Genomic DNA, 18,192 nt, shown 5'->3' on the forward strand with positions numbered 1-18,192 from the left:
CGATCAGACACACATGATTTACACAGGAATGTCGAAAGGAAGATCGCATTGGAGGCTAAGGATGACGTTAAAAGTTTCTTCCAGTATTTTAACTCTAAAAGAGCTCTAAAAGCTGAAATTACTAATCTGCAGGATAGTATGGGTCTTATAATTGAAAACAACATTTATATAGTAAATGAGTTCAATGATAGTTTTGCACGGTTATTCACTGTTGAGGACACTAGTAACTTACCAGTTCTTATTACTAGTCCGGCATCGTCTAAAACTAAAATATATATAACTGAAGCTGATGTTTTGCAAAGCCTAGCTAAGCTCAAAATAAATAAATCACAGGGCCCTGATGGCATCTTACCTAAAGTGTTAAAAGAGATGAGGGATATTATTTGTCGACCCTTAACTTTACTGTTTCAAAAATCCTTATCTGAAGGTGTGGTACCTTCTGATTGGAAGCATGCCAACATAACGCCCATTTTCAAAAAAGGGGATAGAAGTAATTTGTCAAACTATAGGCCAATCAGTCTAACTTGTACAACTGGTAAAGTTATGGAGGCTATAATAAAAGAGAAAATGGTAGATTACCTGGACTCAAATAACATTTTGAGGGATAGCCAGCATGGATTTAGGAGAGGTAGATCCTGTTTAACAAATCTGTTGGAGTTTTTTGAGGAAGCTACTCAGGAAGTTGATGATAAGAAGGCCTATGATGTCATCTACTTAGATGTTGTCCCCCACAAGAGGCTCTTACTTAAACTCAAAGCGACAGGTATTTTAGGAACTGTAGCGACCTGGATTAATAACTGGTTAACAGATAGGAAGCAGCGAGTAGTTATAAGAGGCACAATGTCACAGTGGGCCTGCGTTCATAGTGGGGTACCGCAGGGTTCAATTTTAGGACCACTATTGTTCCTAATTTAAATAAATGATATAGACACCAATATATACAGTAAACTGGTGAAATTTGCAGATGACACCAAGGTGGGTGGTGTAGCAGATACTGAACTAGCGGCTCAGCAGCTACAGCAGGATTTTGATTTAATTAGTGACTGGGCCGATACCTGGCAGATTAAATTTAACATAGACAAATGTAAGGTACTCCATGTAGGGAGCAAAAATATAAAGTACAGGTATTTTATGGGACCTACTGAAATAAAGGTAGCTGATTATGAGAAAGACCTTGGTGTGTATGTTGATGCTTCCATGTCTCATTCTCGCCAGTGCGGGGAAGCAATAAAAAAGGCCAATAGGATGTTGGGGTATATCTCCAGGTGTGTGGAGTTTAAGTCAAGGGAGGTAATGCTAAGATTATACAATTCCTTGGTGAGACCTCACCTAGAATATTGTGTGCAGGTTTGGTCACCATATCTTAAAAAGGACATTGCGGCCTTAGAAAAGGTGCAGCGTAGGGCCACAAGAATGATTCCTGGTCTTAGAGGAATGTCATACGAGGAAGGGTTAGTTGAGCTAAATCTGTTCAGCCTCAAGCAAAGGAGACTGAGGGGGGACATGATCCAGGTCTATAAGATTCTAACAGGTTTGGATGCTGTTCAACCGAATAGTTACTTTAGCATTAGTTCAAATACAAGAACTTGTGGCCATAGGTGGAAATTAGCGGGAGAACATTTCAAGCTGGATTTAAGGAAGCACTTCTTTACACAGCACGTAGTCAGAGTATGGAATAGTCTTCCTGATAATGTAGTGCAAGCTGAATCATTGGGTTCCTTTAAATCAGAGCTAGATAAGATTTTAACAACTCTGAGCTATTAGTTAAGTTCTCCCCAAGCGAGCTCGATGGGCCGAATGGCCTCCTCTCGTTTGTATAGTTCTTATGTTCTTATGTTCTGGTGTTTAGAGGTTATCCTGACCCAAATAATAATAATAATAATACTAATGCATATAATTATAATAAGTATTATTATTATTATCTCACCAATTTCAGCAGCAACAACAACAATAAAGATATTTCAACTAAATTAAATGCCAGATCACCAATTACTTGAAGACTTTCAAACAGACCAGACTGGCCATTAACTCAGCTTCATTAGTGTTTTCACTAGATGTTCTTAGAATGTTTTTTCCTTTTTCATTAACTGAGCCACATTAGTGTTTTTACTTTATCTTCTCAGATTTTTTCCCTTTTTTTTAAAAAATCCAATCATGCAAAAGCTCACGCGACATTAATCAGTCAATCAGGCATGAGCAGATGGAGTTGTCTGTAGACCAACTGTTTTGTGCCATTTGCTACTTCAGCTATTTATGCTCTTCTATTTTTGGAAAGTAAGTAGGCTATTTAGGGAAATTACTTAAAATTACTATGGGTGGCAGAATGGCCTCACAATTCCAGGGTTGTTTGATTCCTGTCCCAGGACTTGTGCTCAAACACAGTATGAATGCATGTATTTTATTTAGATTAGTGTATCTAGTTTGTCTTTTCTGTGTAGCCTTGCAGCATCTGATGGACTGGCATTGCCCCCAGTTTGTAGCCAGTACTGGGCTTTCTGGGATCACGGTGACTCTGCATTGGATGAGCACTTATGGAATAAAAATGGATGGATGGATAATCCTGTCACCATTAATGCTAGCATTTAAAGAACAATTAGAGGCTCATGAGCTTGCTTCACAGTGGCAAAGCAACCACATGCTGGGAGTGTGTCATATGATGACCTACTATAAATACACACAGGACTTGAGCTGAGAAGTTTTGACACTTCAGTCAGCACATAATACAACTGGAGCCTGTATCACGAAACTAGCTGAACAAACTCGGGGTTAGAACAGAAATTTCACCTTAACAAAACCAAATAATTTGAGATAAACAATATCACAGCATTGACTATCAGTAATCTGGGTCAAGCCAAATTCTCTTACTGAATAAAAATAAATCCAAGAATTGAATTTCAACTACTCAATGCCATGAATATACCACCATTAAACTTAAAGGTTAATATCTAAAAGAGGAAAACACCGGATTAACATATATATGCATTAAATATGCTAATTTGTAGGCGTTTCAAAATTAATGACTCCTCCAATGATCACTTTCTTTCCTTGGAAGTGGAAACAAACAGCTAAATTCAGGGTCTGTGGTTAATCACAGAAACTCTTGACCTGTTTGATGGAAATGAGATTCTTCATTCCACCTGAGCTCTTCAGCACTTGATTAAACTTAATTCACATCCCTAATTGAACTAATGTAGCCTTCTCACAGAGACAGAGAAGTTACAAACATGCGATCGCTCTGGAGTGGAGATGGGGAGTCTTATATGACATGGTTATTAAGAAAGACGCTTTGTAGCACCTGGGATTATATACTGAGAAGCGGGGTAGTAATTCAACAGTATCAAGCGGGGTAGTAATTCAACAGTATCAAGTGGGGTAGTAGTCCAACAGTATCAAGTGGGGTAGTAATCTAACAGTATCAAGCGGGGTAGTAATCTAACAGTATCAAGCGGGGTAGTAATTCAACAGTATCAAGTGGGGTAGTAGTCCAACAGTATCAAGCGGGGTAGTAATCTAACAGTATCAAGCGGCGTAGTAGTCCAACAGTATCAAGCGGCGTAGTAGTCCAACAGTATCAAGTGGGGTAGTAATCTAACAGTATCAAGTGGGGTAGTAGTCCAACAGTATCAAGCGGGGTAGTAATCTAACAGTATCAAGCGGGGTAGTAATTCAACAGTATCAAGCGGGGTAGTAGTCCAACAGTATCAAGCGGGGTAGTAATCTAACAGTATCAAGCGGGGTAGTAATTCAACAGTATCAAGTGGGTAGTAGTCCAACAGTATCAAGCGGGGTAGTAGTCCAACAGTATCAAGCGGCGTAGTAGTCCAACAGTATCAAGCGGCGTAGTAGTCCAACAGTATCAAGTGGGGTAGTAATCTAACAGTATCAAGTGGGGTAGTAGTCCAACAGTAATCCTACACGGAGAATAGATGCAAGCTGTAACTGGAATTCTACGATCACCATATCGAAAGAGACCTCATAAAAGCTACACAAGTAGTGGGGGGGTCATATATGACACATTCATTCACTTGACCAGGGCCTTATTACAGATCATATACAGTGCTTTTTAATCAGTAGCACCTTTGCAATAACATAAAACACCAAACATTTCTGTTTAGTATTAGTATTAGAGACTGACTACAATTGCAATTGATAGGAAAATGGCAAGAACAGAGTTTAATGAGTCAATCAAAAACTGAGACCACTTAATAAAAAGAAAATGTCTATGCAGAGGATATGTGCAGATATGTTCAACATTGCTTGTCAATGGACTTCTGTTATGAAGCTAATACAATTGCAACATCTAATACCAGATTTGAGTCTAGCCCTTCCTAGTTAATTCCCTTATGCTGAAGTGAAAATGGCTCTTTTATTTTGGATTCACTCCATCGTTTTCTTGAGCCCATATCCATTCCTAGCCCTAAATAAAGTCCCCATTCCTACTTGGTTGGTAAAAGACTGCAGAGAGGCGCCATGTTTAAATTTTAATTCAATCTAACAATGAGACAGCAGCCCCTCTAGGCTTTCCAAACCCACAGCATACCTTGAAAAGTTTCAGGAAAGAATATATATATTTACCCTTTTACACTGCTCTGCCTCATTTGCACCATCTGATGAGAGTTTCAGAAATCAAAAAAGGGGATCTAGGCCAGAAATGGCCAGTTATCTTGTGTGGAAAGTCAAGTCCGAGCTTCACCATCTCAGCAGAGCTGGTTTTTAATGATTATTTTCATGCCTCATCAAAGCTACCATACAAGATGCTCTTTTTTTTAGGAATAGCTCATTTTGTGTGCCGGTACGGTGTAAGCATTAAAAAAAAGTTCAGGCGTAGCTAGACCTAGCTAGCTAGCAAGCACATAGTTCAGAAACGATACTGTTTAATTCGCATTCCAGAAATATGATGAACAAAATAACGCTTACATTATCTCATGTCCACACTATTCTCTCTCACTGATAACTATGAACTATTTTAATATTTTGCATTTATATTCACATTATATTAATAATGTTACTTTCTCCTATGTCATTCCCCTACTTTTATTTTTCAAGTCTGCAAACTCAGCAAGGTTTCTAGGGAAATGGCCCCCACAATAGTGAAGAAGGTGATGTACAATCACTCAGAACTGCCACTTCAGCCAACAGGCTCCATGGGCTGAAAGACGAGTAATCTAAAGCAGTGCTTACCAACCTGGTCCTCAGCGACCCCCAGACGGTCTACATTTTTGCTCCCTCCCAACTCCCAACCATAGACTACACATTTTTGCTTCCTGCCAAGAGCTGGTCTGGGGGTCCCCCAGGAACGGGTTGGAAAACAATGATAAAAAGCAACCTGCCATGGGCTGATAAAAGCTAGGCAGTTACAGTATATGGGTATGACAACAAACTGCTTCCCTGACAATGAGACTGTTAAACATGATTAATGCTTGGACTGCATTTGTTTGGAAAACTATTTCTTTTGCTGGTCCAAGTATTCCTGTGCCAGGATGAGTCCCCTCATCAATGCATATCTCTATACATGACAGTTTTTCTGAAAGGGATTATTCTATCTCTCTCACATTCAAGGTTGACTGACTGCCCCTCCACCCAAAAGTTTAGTAGCTATAACAAGCAGTAGATATTAGCAGGGACAGCTTAAGTATACTCAAATTTTTCTTTAGATCACTGACTTTCTCTACTCACAACTTTAACCCTTTAACTTCATCAAACCTCACGCTTTAACTTAAAAAGCCCCTTTCAGACCTGCACTGCCACCCTGAACTTTTATAGAAATTGCCCAGAGGGGCTGTATACTAGACTTTATATGGACTTTACCCTGTTAGCTCCCTAGTACAAAGTCTGGGTTATTTATGATTGACCCAAAATGGAGCAGGGAGAATACTGGCGAATTCACTGTGAGCGAGTGAGTGTGCTGATGATGTTCCTATTGTGCAACTGTTGTGAAAATGGAAGAATACATACACCTGAGGGCAAAGAAGGGTCATTGACACAAAGAAAACCCAAACCAGCATAGCTACAGTAACTGAAGCGACAACAAGATTCGGAAACTTCTGTCAGTAGTACTGTAAAGAAAACACTGTGATTTCCGCAGCATACTTTTTGCATCACGCCCTGCCTCCTGCATGCTCTACCCAAGTGTCACCCCTTATCTAAACCAACCGAAGTATTTCTAGTATATGTGAATGCACCTGACACGGGCATTCTCTGGTTTTGTGCCACATATGTGAAGGGCAACTCTGGAAAATGTCTGGACCTGATTCTCTGGGCAATGTCCAGAGTTCATGGGTGAAAATGGCTTATGACTTGTTTGTCATCCTGAGTAAAGGAACAAGGGCTCCGCAATTCTTTATAAATTTTAAATGATTGAGTACGAAACTTGCTACATCTCATTTACTGTTGTTGAGATTCTGTGTCTCATGCCTTGAGGTTATAGAAGAAACAAACATGTTAAGGTTTCACACTCACCATTGTGTTCACTGACCAACCTTCATTACACAAGACTGGCCGTTTGACCTTAGCCTTACAGACACCTGCAGAGAGCCATTGACGCACACTGACACACACATACAACCATCAATGCATGAATATATTTCCTATATGTTTTTTTTCTTTCTTTTAAATGAATGTTTCAGCATCATTGTAGTACAAACTGTGTTAAAGACCAGGACACCGTTAAGGAATGCAGTTTCATATGTTGCATTTACAGTTGGAGGAGTTCTTTTTGTTCAAACAAATTTATTGGAGTTATCCTTGAAATACATATGATGTCCTGTGAGTGCACATGCAAAATCATTTCTGAACAGAAAGTATCAGCAGTCAGGTAAATTGCTGTAGAGAGCCATGATGTGCCATGATTTTGACAAGTTTTGCTAAACAATCAAAATGATTAAAAATAATACTCTGAAATTTGTATGACTCTCAGTAATAAGTTATTATATAATATTCAAACCGTAACTATAAAAATTGCAATTGCTTAAAAATGACCAAAACAAAAATAATAAATACAACATAAATAATGAATAAAAATGCTTGCCCACCTGGACTTTGTTGGAGTCTAGTCTGCTCTTCTCATTGTTGGTCTTGGCTGCTTTCTCTGCAACTTTCTTCTGCAGGTGGGGGCCCCGGCCAAAGAAGATGTAGTTGACGAAGGCGTACTCCAAGAGCGCCAAAAAGACGAAAACGAAACAGCCCATCAGGTAGATGTCGATGGCCTTCACATAAGGAATCTTGGGAAGGGTCTCACGGAGATGAGTATTGATGGTAGTCATGGTCAGCACAGTTGTTATTCCTGGTTTGTGGAAAAAAAATGAAATGAGTTGTTTCTCTAAAGTTGCTTTTACATGTACAGTAAGAGCTGTAGGCCAGTTATTGACCTCTCATGTGCTAGGATCTCTGTCTGTCAGTGACAGACTTCATTTGACTGAATGTTGGAACTTCTATGCAACGGAGAGTGTCTTTTAAAAATATACTGCACAAAAATGTAAAATAGCCAGGTACATATGTTGCTTTAGGGTGGAAATAAATTGAAATAAACACTGTTTTAACAGATAATAAGTTTAATCAAAATTCATTAAAATGACCTGTATGACACCAATTATATCTTCACTTAATTAGACTAAGTAAGGAAAACAAAAGAGATTTAAAAAAATGTAGGATAAAATGATTGTAGATCAGCCACAGGGGAATAAGCAACATTAACACTCAGGGACAGCAGCAGTAATAAAGTGATATGATGTTTAATGAGTAACCTGCATATGTAAGATGAGCAGATGCTGATCTCTGTAAGTACCACGCCTGACCTTTACCATCAGAACATGAAATGAAAGAGTGTGTTTAATCAGGCAAACAAAGCAGCAATGACTGAACTGCATATTCATTCTGGGAACAATGCCATGCATAGATGTGCATCACGCCTTTCAAAATGTGTCCCTAGCATATTGGGCAACTAAAGAGCAAAAATGTGTCCTTATACAACCTGAAAAACCACTAAGCTGCAACACAGAAAGGCCTTAATAAATTTCCCCTCTCATATATGAATTATTTTGCATATAATAGTACCACAAATGTGAGAAAAATTATATTTCATAGTTAATGAGAAACATCCCCTGTGTTTATCCATTAAAACAGAATGGAGTTAGAATAAATGTTAGCTTGGGAAAAAAAGTCCATACAAAGTACAATGTGATGTTTTTAATGTATGTGTAGAAGTACAAGAAATATGAATATTATGGTCTTTGCATTATAAATTATGTATATATATATATATATATATATATATATATATATATATATATATATATATATATATATATTTAATGTAACAGTCACTTGTGCTTCGAAGAATGTTGCCAGATTCATAAACAGACAGGGAATAAAGAAGACCTCACAAACGGAGAATAACGATACGCAGTTTCCGGTGAAATGCTGCACACTCATTAGCTCCTTTCTTGTTCACTTTGTAAAAATGTCTGCATTACACCACATTCAGATTAACATTAAGAAGTAAGCTTATTGTGGAAGAAATGGCACATTAACACAAGAGGCAATAATAAAAACAGAACAACAACAAAAGAAAGAACTTTGCAAAATCTCAAGTGGTGCAATGCCTTTCATTATCAGAAGATAAGAAGACTTTCTGTGACAAGAAACCTAAGTAAGCAGTATCCAAATATTGCATTCCTTACTGATTTAGCCTTTAGCACACACACTGAGCAAAGATGAACTCGCATGAAATGCTATGTAGTGCTATTTACACCACCAAAGTAATCGCTGCATTGTTTGGTTTAAAGCAGAAGAACCATCTTAAAACCCCCTAACTTTAGTGTAACTGGTGTACTGGATTTATAACTAAAAGTCTCTGGCCCCGTTACACTCCTGAGCAAAGCAAAGTGTGAAATCAGTGCCGCTTCAGTATAATAAGCTGCTGTATAAGTGTAAAAAAAATTAGAGAAAGCCACTGAAGATCTCATCTCTGATTCTGCCCACTTCGGCATTTTGGTTCAGAAGTTAAATCCTTTCAAAAAGACATGCAGTAATGATTTCCTACTGGATGTAGTAAATGCCAGCATGTGTGTGTGTGTGTGTGTGTGTGTGTGTGTGTGTGGGTGGGAGATCACGTTATATTATCGAATAACAATAAGAATAAAGGAGAATTGTAGTTAGAAAATGCACAAATATGATGTTTAGGATGTAATAATCAGGGGCACATAACACTAGTGTATGCAACATTCGTAAGAGGAGTGAGAAATAGATCATGTTGTGCAAGATTCCTTAAGTGGATTCCAGCAGGGCTGTAATTTCTAGAGCTTCCAGAACTGAGACTTTATTCTCTTTTTCCGCAAAGGTAATTATTCACCTGCCTCACTAAGCGCCCATAGTCATGGCATAATGATAACGGTGGTGTCTCTGAGGTGGTACTACACGTGTAAGCAATGTAACCCCCCAACGAAGTACAGGCAAAATTAGTGGGGTATAAATGTACCCTGTACCACTTTCTCAGGGCGCCTGGGATGTCTAGTTACCTCGATCCCCTCGTTCAGACTGTAAACTCCAGTATCTCTCAATACAGTGAATGCCTGGGTTAAGAACATCCAACTTACGAACAACTCATACTTACGAACGGACCACCACAAAGCCTATTAAAAATTCAGGTTAAATATAAAATGGTTCATAATAGAGAACACACACATTACATTGTGATGATCATGAAAACATTGTGTGGTTTCAGAGGGCTGTCAGCTCGAGGTACAATTGTTTTATCAATTTTATATTATTATTATTAGCAGTAGTATTATTATGTACCATATTGTTATTTTAAGATGTTTTTGTGTATTGGGAAGTGCTCCTTAAGTGTTTAATATGCACAGAGACAAACATTTGACTAAGTGACACTAGATAAGAACCGTATTTACTTTTTCTGACTTACCTATAAATTCGACTTAAAGACAGACTAAGGAAACTGATCTCGTTCATAATCTGGGAATTGCTTGTAGCAAAATTTTATCTGAAATTTTAATCAATGAATAGAGCTGTCCAGACACAGCCCTTTGGTGAAATGGTCAGGTGTGTGACAGTAACAGGGCCGTACCCAAAGCCACTCGGGCCGCGGACGCATCATAGTTGATCCAGAAGGAGACCCAGGACAGGATGGTGATCAGGATGGAGGGCATGTAGGTCTGTAGGATGAAGTAACCGATATTCCTCTTCAGCTTGAAGCTCAGGGAGAGTCGGGGGTAGGATCCTGATGGACGATTTAAGACAAATGCAAAGAATCACCCATGAGAACTTCAGGAAACTTCATGAAGAGTACAGGCTCTTCTCCCAATGAATCTGTCATTTCTGAATTCATAATCATTCATATTCCAACTGTCACTATTTTGACTACAAGTTTAAAGATCTATAGTCTAAACATTAAAAAGATTATATGCTCTCTGTTCATTTACCTATTATTTTATCTTTTTAAAATTTTAGTTTATAATGAACTAACCTGCAGGGCATTCTCCATTTTTTCATAGCGTTTCAAAGGAGATGGATTTTTGCGATTGACTTTGTTCCTCATGAGTGTTTCGTTTCAGATACAGGTCTGGTACGCAGGTCTCTTTATTTGTTCAATAATTTTATTCTTATAAACATGTCCTAACAGTGGAGAGGAGAGCACTGAAGCATTTATCAAGAGAATTATAAGCAAGTCAGAATGTATACAATGGCCCGACAGTCCGACACTAACAGCACCTCATTTACATTGTTCCCTGCCAAAAGCACAAATTCTCATAAGATTTTATGAACTTATGACTGAAGATGCAACAGCATGCATTAATTCTTCAGGAAAACAAGCATCACTGTGTGATACACAGAGGAATGCATTCTTTTTAATTGGGGTATTTCTATTCGAATTGGGAGTCAGACGCATGAAAGACGTCTCAAAAAAATCTGTGACGAGATGAGGAGATCAAGAGATACTGTGATGGGACGCCAGCTCTCCTTTGCATGAAAAACTAAGTTGCTTCTTAAATTAGATGCCTATGGGGAGCTTTTATAGTGTTTGTAAAGTACAGGAAGTATATTTAAATGCATAGGTTCATTAAACATGCCATTTCTAGAAAAAACGTGCTGAAATTTCAGATGCATTAAACAACAAATTAACTAAAAGTAATGTTGTATAGAAAAGTAGTAATGATGCCCCAGTGTTCTTAGTTGATGATCTGAATGCAGACATTGTTAGCAAATTATGATCAGGGGGCCGATGTCAGGGAGAGAATGAGGGTGTCCTCTGGCTCCACAAAGGTGATAAAGCATGACTGAACTATCATTTGGCCAGAGGAGGGATTGAATTAGCATTTATTGGGAAGCTGGTCAATGTGGGGACTCACCACTGTCTCAGGCTCATCACACCTCAGGTGATCACCTTTTATATGCCAAAATTCACTCACAACATAATATATGGGGTATCAAGGTGGCTGCATACTTCAAACAACAGTCCAGACAAAATTTAATTTCTGGAAATGAGCATGCATTTCACGTGCTGAAGACAAAACTGAAGGGAAAATGTCCCAAGAACAAGCAGGAACTGAAGACAGTTGCGGTACAGGCCTGGCAGAGCATCACCAGGGATGTAACCCAGCGTCTGGTGATGTCTACGCATTCCAGACTTCAGGCTGTAATTGACTGCAAAGGATTTGCAACCAAGTATTAAAAAGTGATTTGATTTACGATTGTTAATTTGTCCCATTACTTTTGGTCCCTTAAAGAGTGGGAGGCACATATACAAACTGTTGTAATTCTTACAACATTCACCTGATTTGTATGTAAATACCCTCAAATTAAAGCAGAAAGTCTGCAGTTAAAGCACATCTTGTTGTGGTGGTGTATAGAGCCAAGAAGATTAGAATTGTGTCTATGTCCCAATATTTATGGTACTGTATTCTTGTTTGAATGTTTATTAGCATAAGGTAAGACCTGGGGCCTCATGTATAACGATGTGTGTAGAATACACACTAAAACATGGCGTATGGACAAAACTAGGAATGTGTGTACGCAAGAAATATTTCAGATGCACAAAACTGTGCGTAAGCACAGATCTATCCACATTCCCTTTATAAATCTCAATGAGCGTGAAATTTTACGTACGTGAACGAGCCCACAGCCACCACCCCGACCCGCCCATAATTTTGTATATTTGCATATGTAAATCTGTATTAATACCCGCTTTGTTCTATGTTTTTCTTAAACAACAATGGATAAACCACGTGGGAAAAAGAAGTGTTTTAGCGAGTGTGAAGTGGAGGTCAAGTTAACAAAAATCGAGAAAAGTGATATTATTTATAGTGGTTTAAGTAGTGGCATCAGCAATAAACAAAAGTTGACGGAGTGGCACAGCGTGGCGAAGACAGTTAAAAGTGTCGGTTCCGAAATTCACACGGTGGCCAAAATTAAAAAGAAGTGGTCGGACATTAAAGTCGACGTAAAAAAATGAGCCGCTCACCGTAAGAGTCTTAACAGCACAGGCAGCGGAATTCCCGGTCTTACACTTGTATCGGGGTGGAGGACGCCGATGTCAGCGCGGGTGAGTTTTTCTCGTACCATACTTGTTTTAATTACTTGCATGTTTATGAATAACAAGTAGGGCACGGATGCGGTGTTACTTTTGTTTATTCCGCCCCCAGTGCCAAGGACAACACTGGCGATGATGGTGCTGTTGTGCCGAGCACATCTTTGGGGGCTGGCTGCACACATTAGTGATGGGAACTTCGACTCAATTAACTGATTAGATTCTTTCGAACTGTCCGTTGTAATGAATCGATTCTAAAATGGACTCTATGATTCACTATTGTTTTTTTTTGTCTTTTTTTGCGCCGGAGTCTATGACTCAACGAATCATGGGATCGGATAATAAATCGAACGGTGTCTCAAGGTTACGTTATTTGACTGAAAGATGGCGCTGGTGTTCAACAAAAATGTTCAGCTTGACTACTCACAATAAAAAAAAAACAATAGTGCAAAAAGCAAAAAGGGTGTCGATGCTGAATAAACACGCATGTATATATATAGTTCTTATTTTGTATGCTTAAGCCAAATTCATGTGCATGAGTAGGCCTATCAAGGACATCACAGTTAACAACAACTGGAATATTACCAATACAATCACACATACACATACAATGAGCATGCATGAGTAAACTTGCATACGTTGTTGTGTAAACGTCAAAGTCAATATATATCTTGTTTTTTGACAGCATAAGTAAACGCCGCGAGGGCTCTTGGGATCGATTCACCAAGTCACCGAGTGTCTGAAAACCGTAAGTTCGATTCATTCATAGAACGGGTTCTCGGGGAGTTGCTGAGATCGTATATCAATAGACTAATACAGCAACCAAGTCTCACGACGAATCAGGCGCTCAGTCGTTTGGGTGTTCTCGGAACACATCAGGACATGGAGGAAGACTATGACTTAGTGAACAGACGTGGAAAAGCACCCAAATAATAAAGATAAAAAGTTTTCATCGCATTAACCCACATTTCTGCAGAAAAAACGTAATGTGAATAAATTAAAAAGCATTCGAATTCAAAAGTGTTTTATTTGTCGGTTTGTATTATTGTTATTAGTATTAATTTATTATGTTAATATAAAAATATAGGCCTATACTTGTGATAATTCGTTTTTTTAAATATTTACAAGCATATTGTGCACGGGTATAAGTGACTGAACCACAGGTATAACAGTAATAATAATAATAAAACTTTAGCACGAATAAAATAGTTATTACAGGACATATGAATTGTTTACGTATGACCTATTTTTACATTGTTGATTGCATTCAGTCTAGTCTTTCTCACTGGAGAAATAGGACACATTTGCACTTTTATTTTAATACAGGAAAAGACACGTGTGAGTAATTGGACTCCTGAAATTACATGAAAAGACAAAGTACAGTAAGTGCAGTCACATACAATAAGCACAAATAAATGTGTACAAACAGTTGTTTAAACGCCAAATGCAATAAGTGCGTTATTGTGTATATATATATATATATAATTTAATAATTTGCTGCTGTAATAAATCGGCAATAGATCCGTTCATTTTACCCCTATTAATCAGTTGTTGCAGCATTTCCACAGTAAACGCTGCAATGGCTCTTGGGATCAATTCGCAAACCGTTCGTTTGAGTCACCGACCGAGTGTCCGAAAACCATAAGTTCGATTCGTTCATCGAACGGGTTCTTGAGTTTTTTGGAGTCACCGAGTTAGAGACCGTATCTCCCTTCACTTATACAGCAACCTGTCTCACGACGACCAGGTACTCGGCTGTTCGGGTGTTCTCGGCACCAGAAGGAAGTCTACCAACGCAAAAGTGAGTAATGTAAGTAACGAACAAAAGAATGAACGTAAAAGTGATAAGACAAGCGCAGACGGAGCATGAAAAATAAATCCGAAATCGCTGGAGATGCTTTTGGATGTTGAATAGCCAAAGATCAGTTGTAAAAACGTTTTAAAATAATTTTAAAAATCGTTTCGTTCAGACTTACGAATCGGTTCGACCCGTTCACTATAAAAAAAAAACCGATTCGTTCGCGAATCGGCCATCACTAGCACACATTCCCGTGCCTTAGAAACTGGGGGGCGACCATCCGGCTGTGTGCTGACTGAAGCTATGCTGCAGTCACAAAAAGTAATCGTGAATGCTGTAAGACGTTGCCAATTAATTAAAACATCTGAATGATACGGCGTGTGATATTGAAGTTGTAACGCTCCATTTGTCAGAAAAATTGGTTGCTCCGGGTCAGGTTCATCTTGCCTAAGCTCTTCAGATACCGGCAAGCCACTATTTTGTGCCACATTATGCAACATGCTACATGCGCGTACAATGAGACACACTTTCTGCGGGCTGTATAGCGCACCCTAGCGGTCTGGTCCAGGCAACGCCAACGGCCTTGAAGCTGCCCTTCAGTGCGCTCTACCACCGCCCGAGTCCGAGAATGCAGGGCATCATTATAACGCCGCTCTTGTTCATTCTGTGAGTTTGCGAGCAGTGTGAGAAGCCACGACTTCAGTGGGTACCCACTGTCCCCTAAGGAGTTGTCAAATGGTTAAATCAAACAAAGCTTACAATATTGGGCCAAATTATAAAATGGGAAGAATCTTCTTACCCAGCAGCCAGCCATCACGTACCACCCAATTTCAAGATTGTTTCCAACAATACTGTTTCTGCGAATGAACAAATCGTGGGTTGAGCCAGGCCATCTAGCGACAACATTAATGCAGGGGTGTAAGAAGCATTTTAAGTGTGTGTGGGGGGGGGGGGGGGCACACTGGCATAAAACTAATATTTTATGTTAAATGTGGGGGGATCCAAACAAATAATTATGAAATGTGAGGCATCAAATTTAATGGCGGCGACGCCCATGTATTAATGAGACGCATGTTCGAATCACACATAATTTGTACATTAATAGAGTGAAAGTGCTTTCTATTTACATTAGCAAATTCGTTCTCTGGAGGTGCCTTTATAGCAATATGCATACAATCGATGGCTCCGATTATATTGGGAAAACCGGACATCACTGCAAACTGTGCTTTAATGTTTGCCTGTTCAACCACAGTGTAAGGAAATTTTATATATCTGGGTGACAAGCGGATTATTCCGTCCCATACAGCTGGCATGGCGCGACTTGGTGTTCACTGAGAAATACCCGATCGGTCGGCAAGTTCTTTTGTGCACCTGTGGCTAAGAACCTGAGAGTGGACAGAACTTGTAAAGGAACATGTATGGCGCAATTCCTCATCGTCTGCCTTTGTAATGCTTGCTCTTGGAAATCTGAATCTATTTAGAAGCCAGTCATCATCATGGGCCAGGAAATCACTATGATCCCTGAATACGCGCTCTCTTCTAATTCTTCCATAAGACATGTCTTCCAATAATGCAAGAGCTGCCATGGTAGTTGTAATAGTTCGGTCATTTTCTGCACCGTTTTACTGTTACAAATTGATTAAAATCGGGTGCCGTACATTTGTAAACAACATACAATTAATGTCGGTGTATTGGATAAAGTCAGAATGTGCGTAGCGGTACGCCAAGTTTCGTTTTTATACATCTCGACATGAGCGTGGAAACGGACGTACGCAACATTTTCGTGCGTACGCACCTTTTATACAAGAGGCCCCAGGACACCTACCTGTTGCAAAGACGACCTTCTTGGAGAGGGTCCTGTAGTTGATGATGGAGAACTGAGGCAGCTCGATGCTGTCCACTCCAGTGACAGAGCTGCCTCCCTGCCAGTAGAACTCAATGTCGTCTGTGGTGTAGCCATCTGAATGAGGGAGACAAAGAGGGAAGGAGTACATTCTCCTGAAGGCAGGCATCATTCATCAGGACAGACACTCAGCAGGTTGGGGGGAGGGGGGAATTCTGTGCCCATGATCAGAAAGTGGCTGGTTCAAATTCCAGGACTGACAGACTGATGACAACAATGGCTTTGCTCTCACCTCCATGTGTATGTATGTTACACGTGAGAACATGATAGGACATGTGAAAAGAAGCATTCCAGTGTACCTTGACTCATACGTGCACAAATGGCAAATAAAGCATCATTTCACTATTTTCATCACAAATTCTCAGTGGGCTGAGTGTCTAGCATCTTGATTATCTGACAACGCACTTTGAAGTTTTATCCCAGTATTCAACCCAATTTACTTAATTATTTTTATGTACTGCCATTCCAACATGGCTGCTTCAGGGAACTCAGGCTAAGGTATAAAGACATTACAACAGAATATACCAGCTCACAAACAGTGTGGAAAAACAGCTGGGATCTGGTCTACGGACTGTCCAATCTCCATGACCTCTGCACAGAAAACTTAGACATGCATAGGTCTGGAAAAACACGGAGTAAGTTGCTTGAATTATAAATAATGTGTTGGTTTGGTTATACTCTGACAGACAGTGATATTCAGCAAGTCAATATTGCAGCTGCTGTTGATATTTTGGAAAGGGTACAAGAAAAAATAATATTACATGGATGCTATATCAGTATATTTCTATTTGCTCTGGCATTAAAAAGGACAGCATAAGTATACAAGCCGGATATCAATTATTCCCTAAAGCACTTCTAGATGAACACTCTATTGTATCTGTTGAATAATGTAATTATGGTCCAGAGTGCAATTAGCAAGAGTTAATTGTGATTTCATTATGAGACAATAATATAAAACTATTGTTAATGTTCTTCATTATACTATTAACAAGATTATTTAAGACATGAGAATTATAAAATCCTTTTATATTTGATATTAAAGTCAATTTAATATTGTTTGCCATACTGATATATAATAATGAAAATGGGCAATGATTACTAGGTCAATCACAGAATATTCTGGAAATGTATTGTAATTCTCATATTCTATTTTCCTAATGTTTTTTAAATGAAATATGGCAAATTCCATTTATTGTGGACTTCACAAAAGAAATAAACATACTGTGTGTTGTTAGAGAACAATTTCTCCTCAAGCCCCCCCAGCCATTTTGCTTTTTACGTGTCTCATTTGTAATATTTGTCACATTTGAATTTTCCTTCATTATCCTGTAGCTGATTATCATTAAATTTGATATGCAGGAACTATTTTACCTATCATTTTTTGATGTTTCTATCAAAATCTCTTGTACTACAGTATACTGCTAGAATTCTATTTTGTAGTATTTTGTCCCAGAAGACATTATTAATTGAGTTTGTTTGGAAACACTGACAAAAATATCACACCTATTAAAAGATGAAGTCAACAGTCCCTTGATTAAAAAGATATGTTGGTGCAAAAAAGTCAAACATATTCTATGAGCTTAGTTTTTAAATATATGAATAAACTGTATTTGTCAGGGTCAGCCTCCCGCTGTGGTCCTTCCGTGCCCCTTCCCCGTTTGACCAGCAGGTGGTGCTGGTCATCCCGTCCATACGTCAGTCCTTGTTTCTCCCCTGTCTCTTGTCTGGTCTCGTGGCTCAATGTATTAAGCATGTGCTGTCTGTTTGCCCCTCGGTCCTGAGTTCCCTCTTGTTGTGAGTTCGAATCCCGCCTCCTCTGTTTTTGTATTTTGCTCCCTAGTGTTTCATTTGAGTTTCTTTAGTTCTTGTGTCTGATTTTGTAGTTGGTTTTGTTTTTGTCCCTTGTGCCCCTGCTTGTGTCTTTACCTGTTTAATTCCCTAGTGTTGGTT

At 39.0% G+C, this 18,192-nt stretch overlaps 1 protein-coding gene across 3 annotated transcripts in view; it reads right to left on the bottom strand.

The window, feature by feature from the left end:
• gabrb1 (gamma-aminobutyric acid type A receptor subunit beta1) overlaps window positions 1–18,192 on the bottom strand; it is a 106,847-nt gene that overhangs the window by 5,728 nt on the left and 82,927 nt on the right. For 2 of the 3 annotated variants that reach the window (XR_011985669.1, XM_023838699.2), the window contains exons 6-8: window positions 16,165–16,299; window positions 10,082–10,234; window positions 7,032–7,282 (exon numbers count right to left, since the gene is read on the bottom strand). Coding sequence is in view for 2 of the 3 variants with exons in the window: in XM_023838699.2 (XP_023694467.1) it covers window positions 7,032–7,282; window positions 10,082–10,234; window positions 16,165–16,299 (539 nt within the window). In the remaining variant the exon portion in view is untranslated. The remainder of the gene's footprint in view (window positions 1–7,031; window positions 7,283–10,081; window positions 10,235–16,164; window positions 16,300–18,192) is intronic. The other variant, XM_023838700.2, reaches the window with a different exon arrangement.

Source organism: Paramormyrops kingsleyae, chromosome 25 (assembly GCF_048594095.1).
Source record: "Paramormyrops kingsleyae isolate MSU_618 chromosome 25, PKINGS_0.4, whole genome shotgun sequence".
NCBI classification, from domain to species: domain Eukaryota; kingdom Metazoa; phylum Chordata; class Actinopteri; order Osteoglossiformes; family Mormyridae; genus Paramormyrops; species Paramormyrops kingsleyae.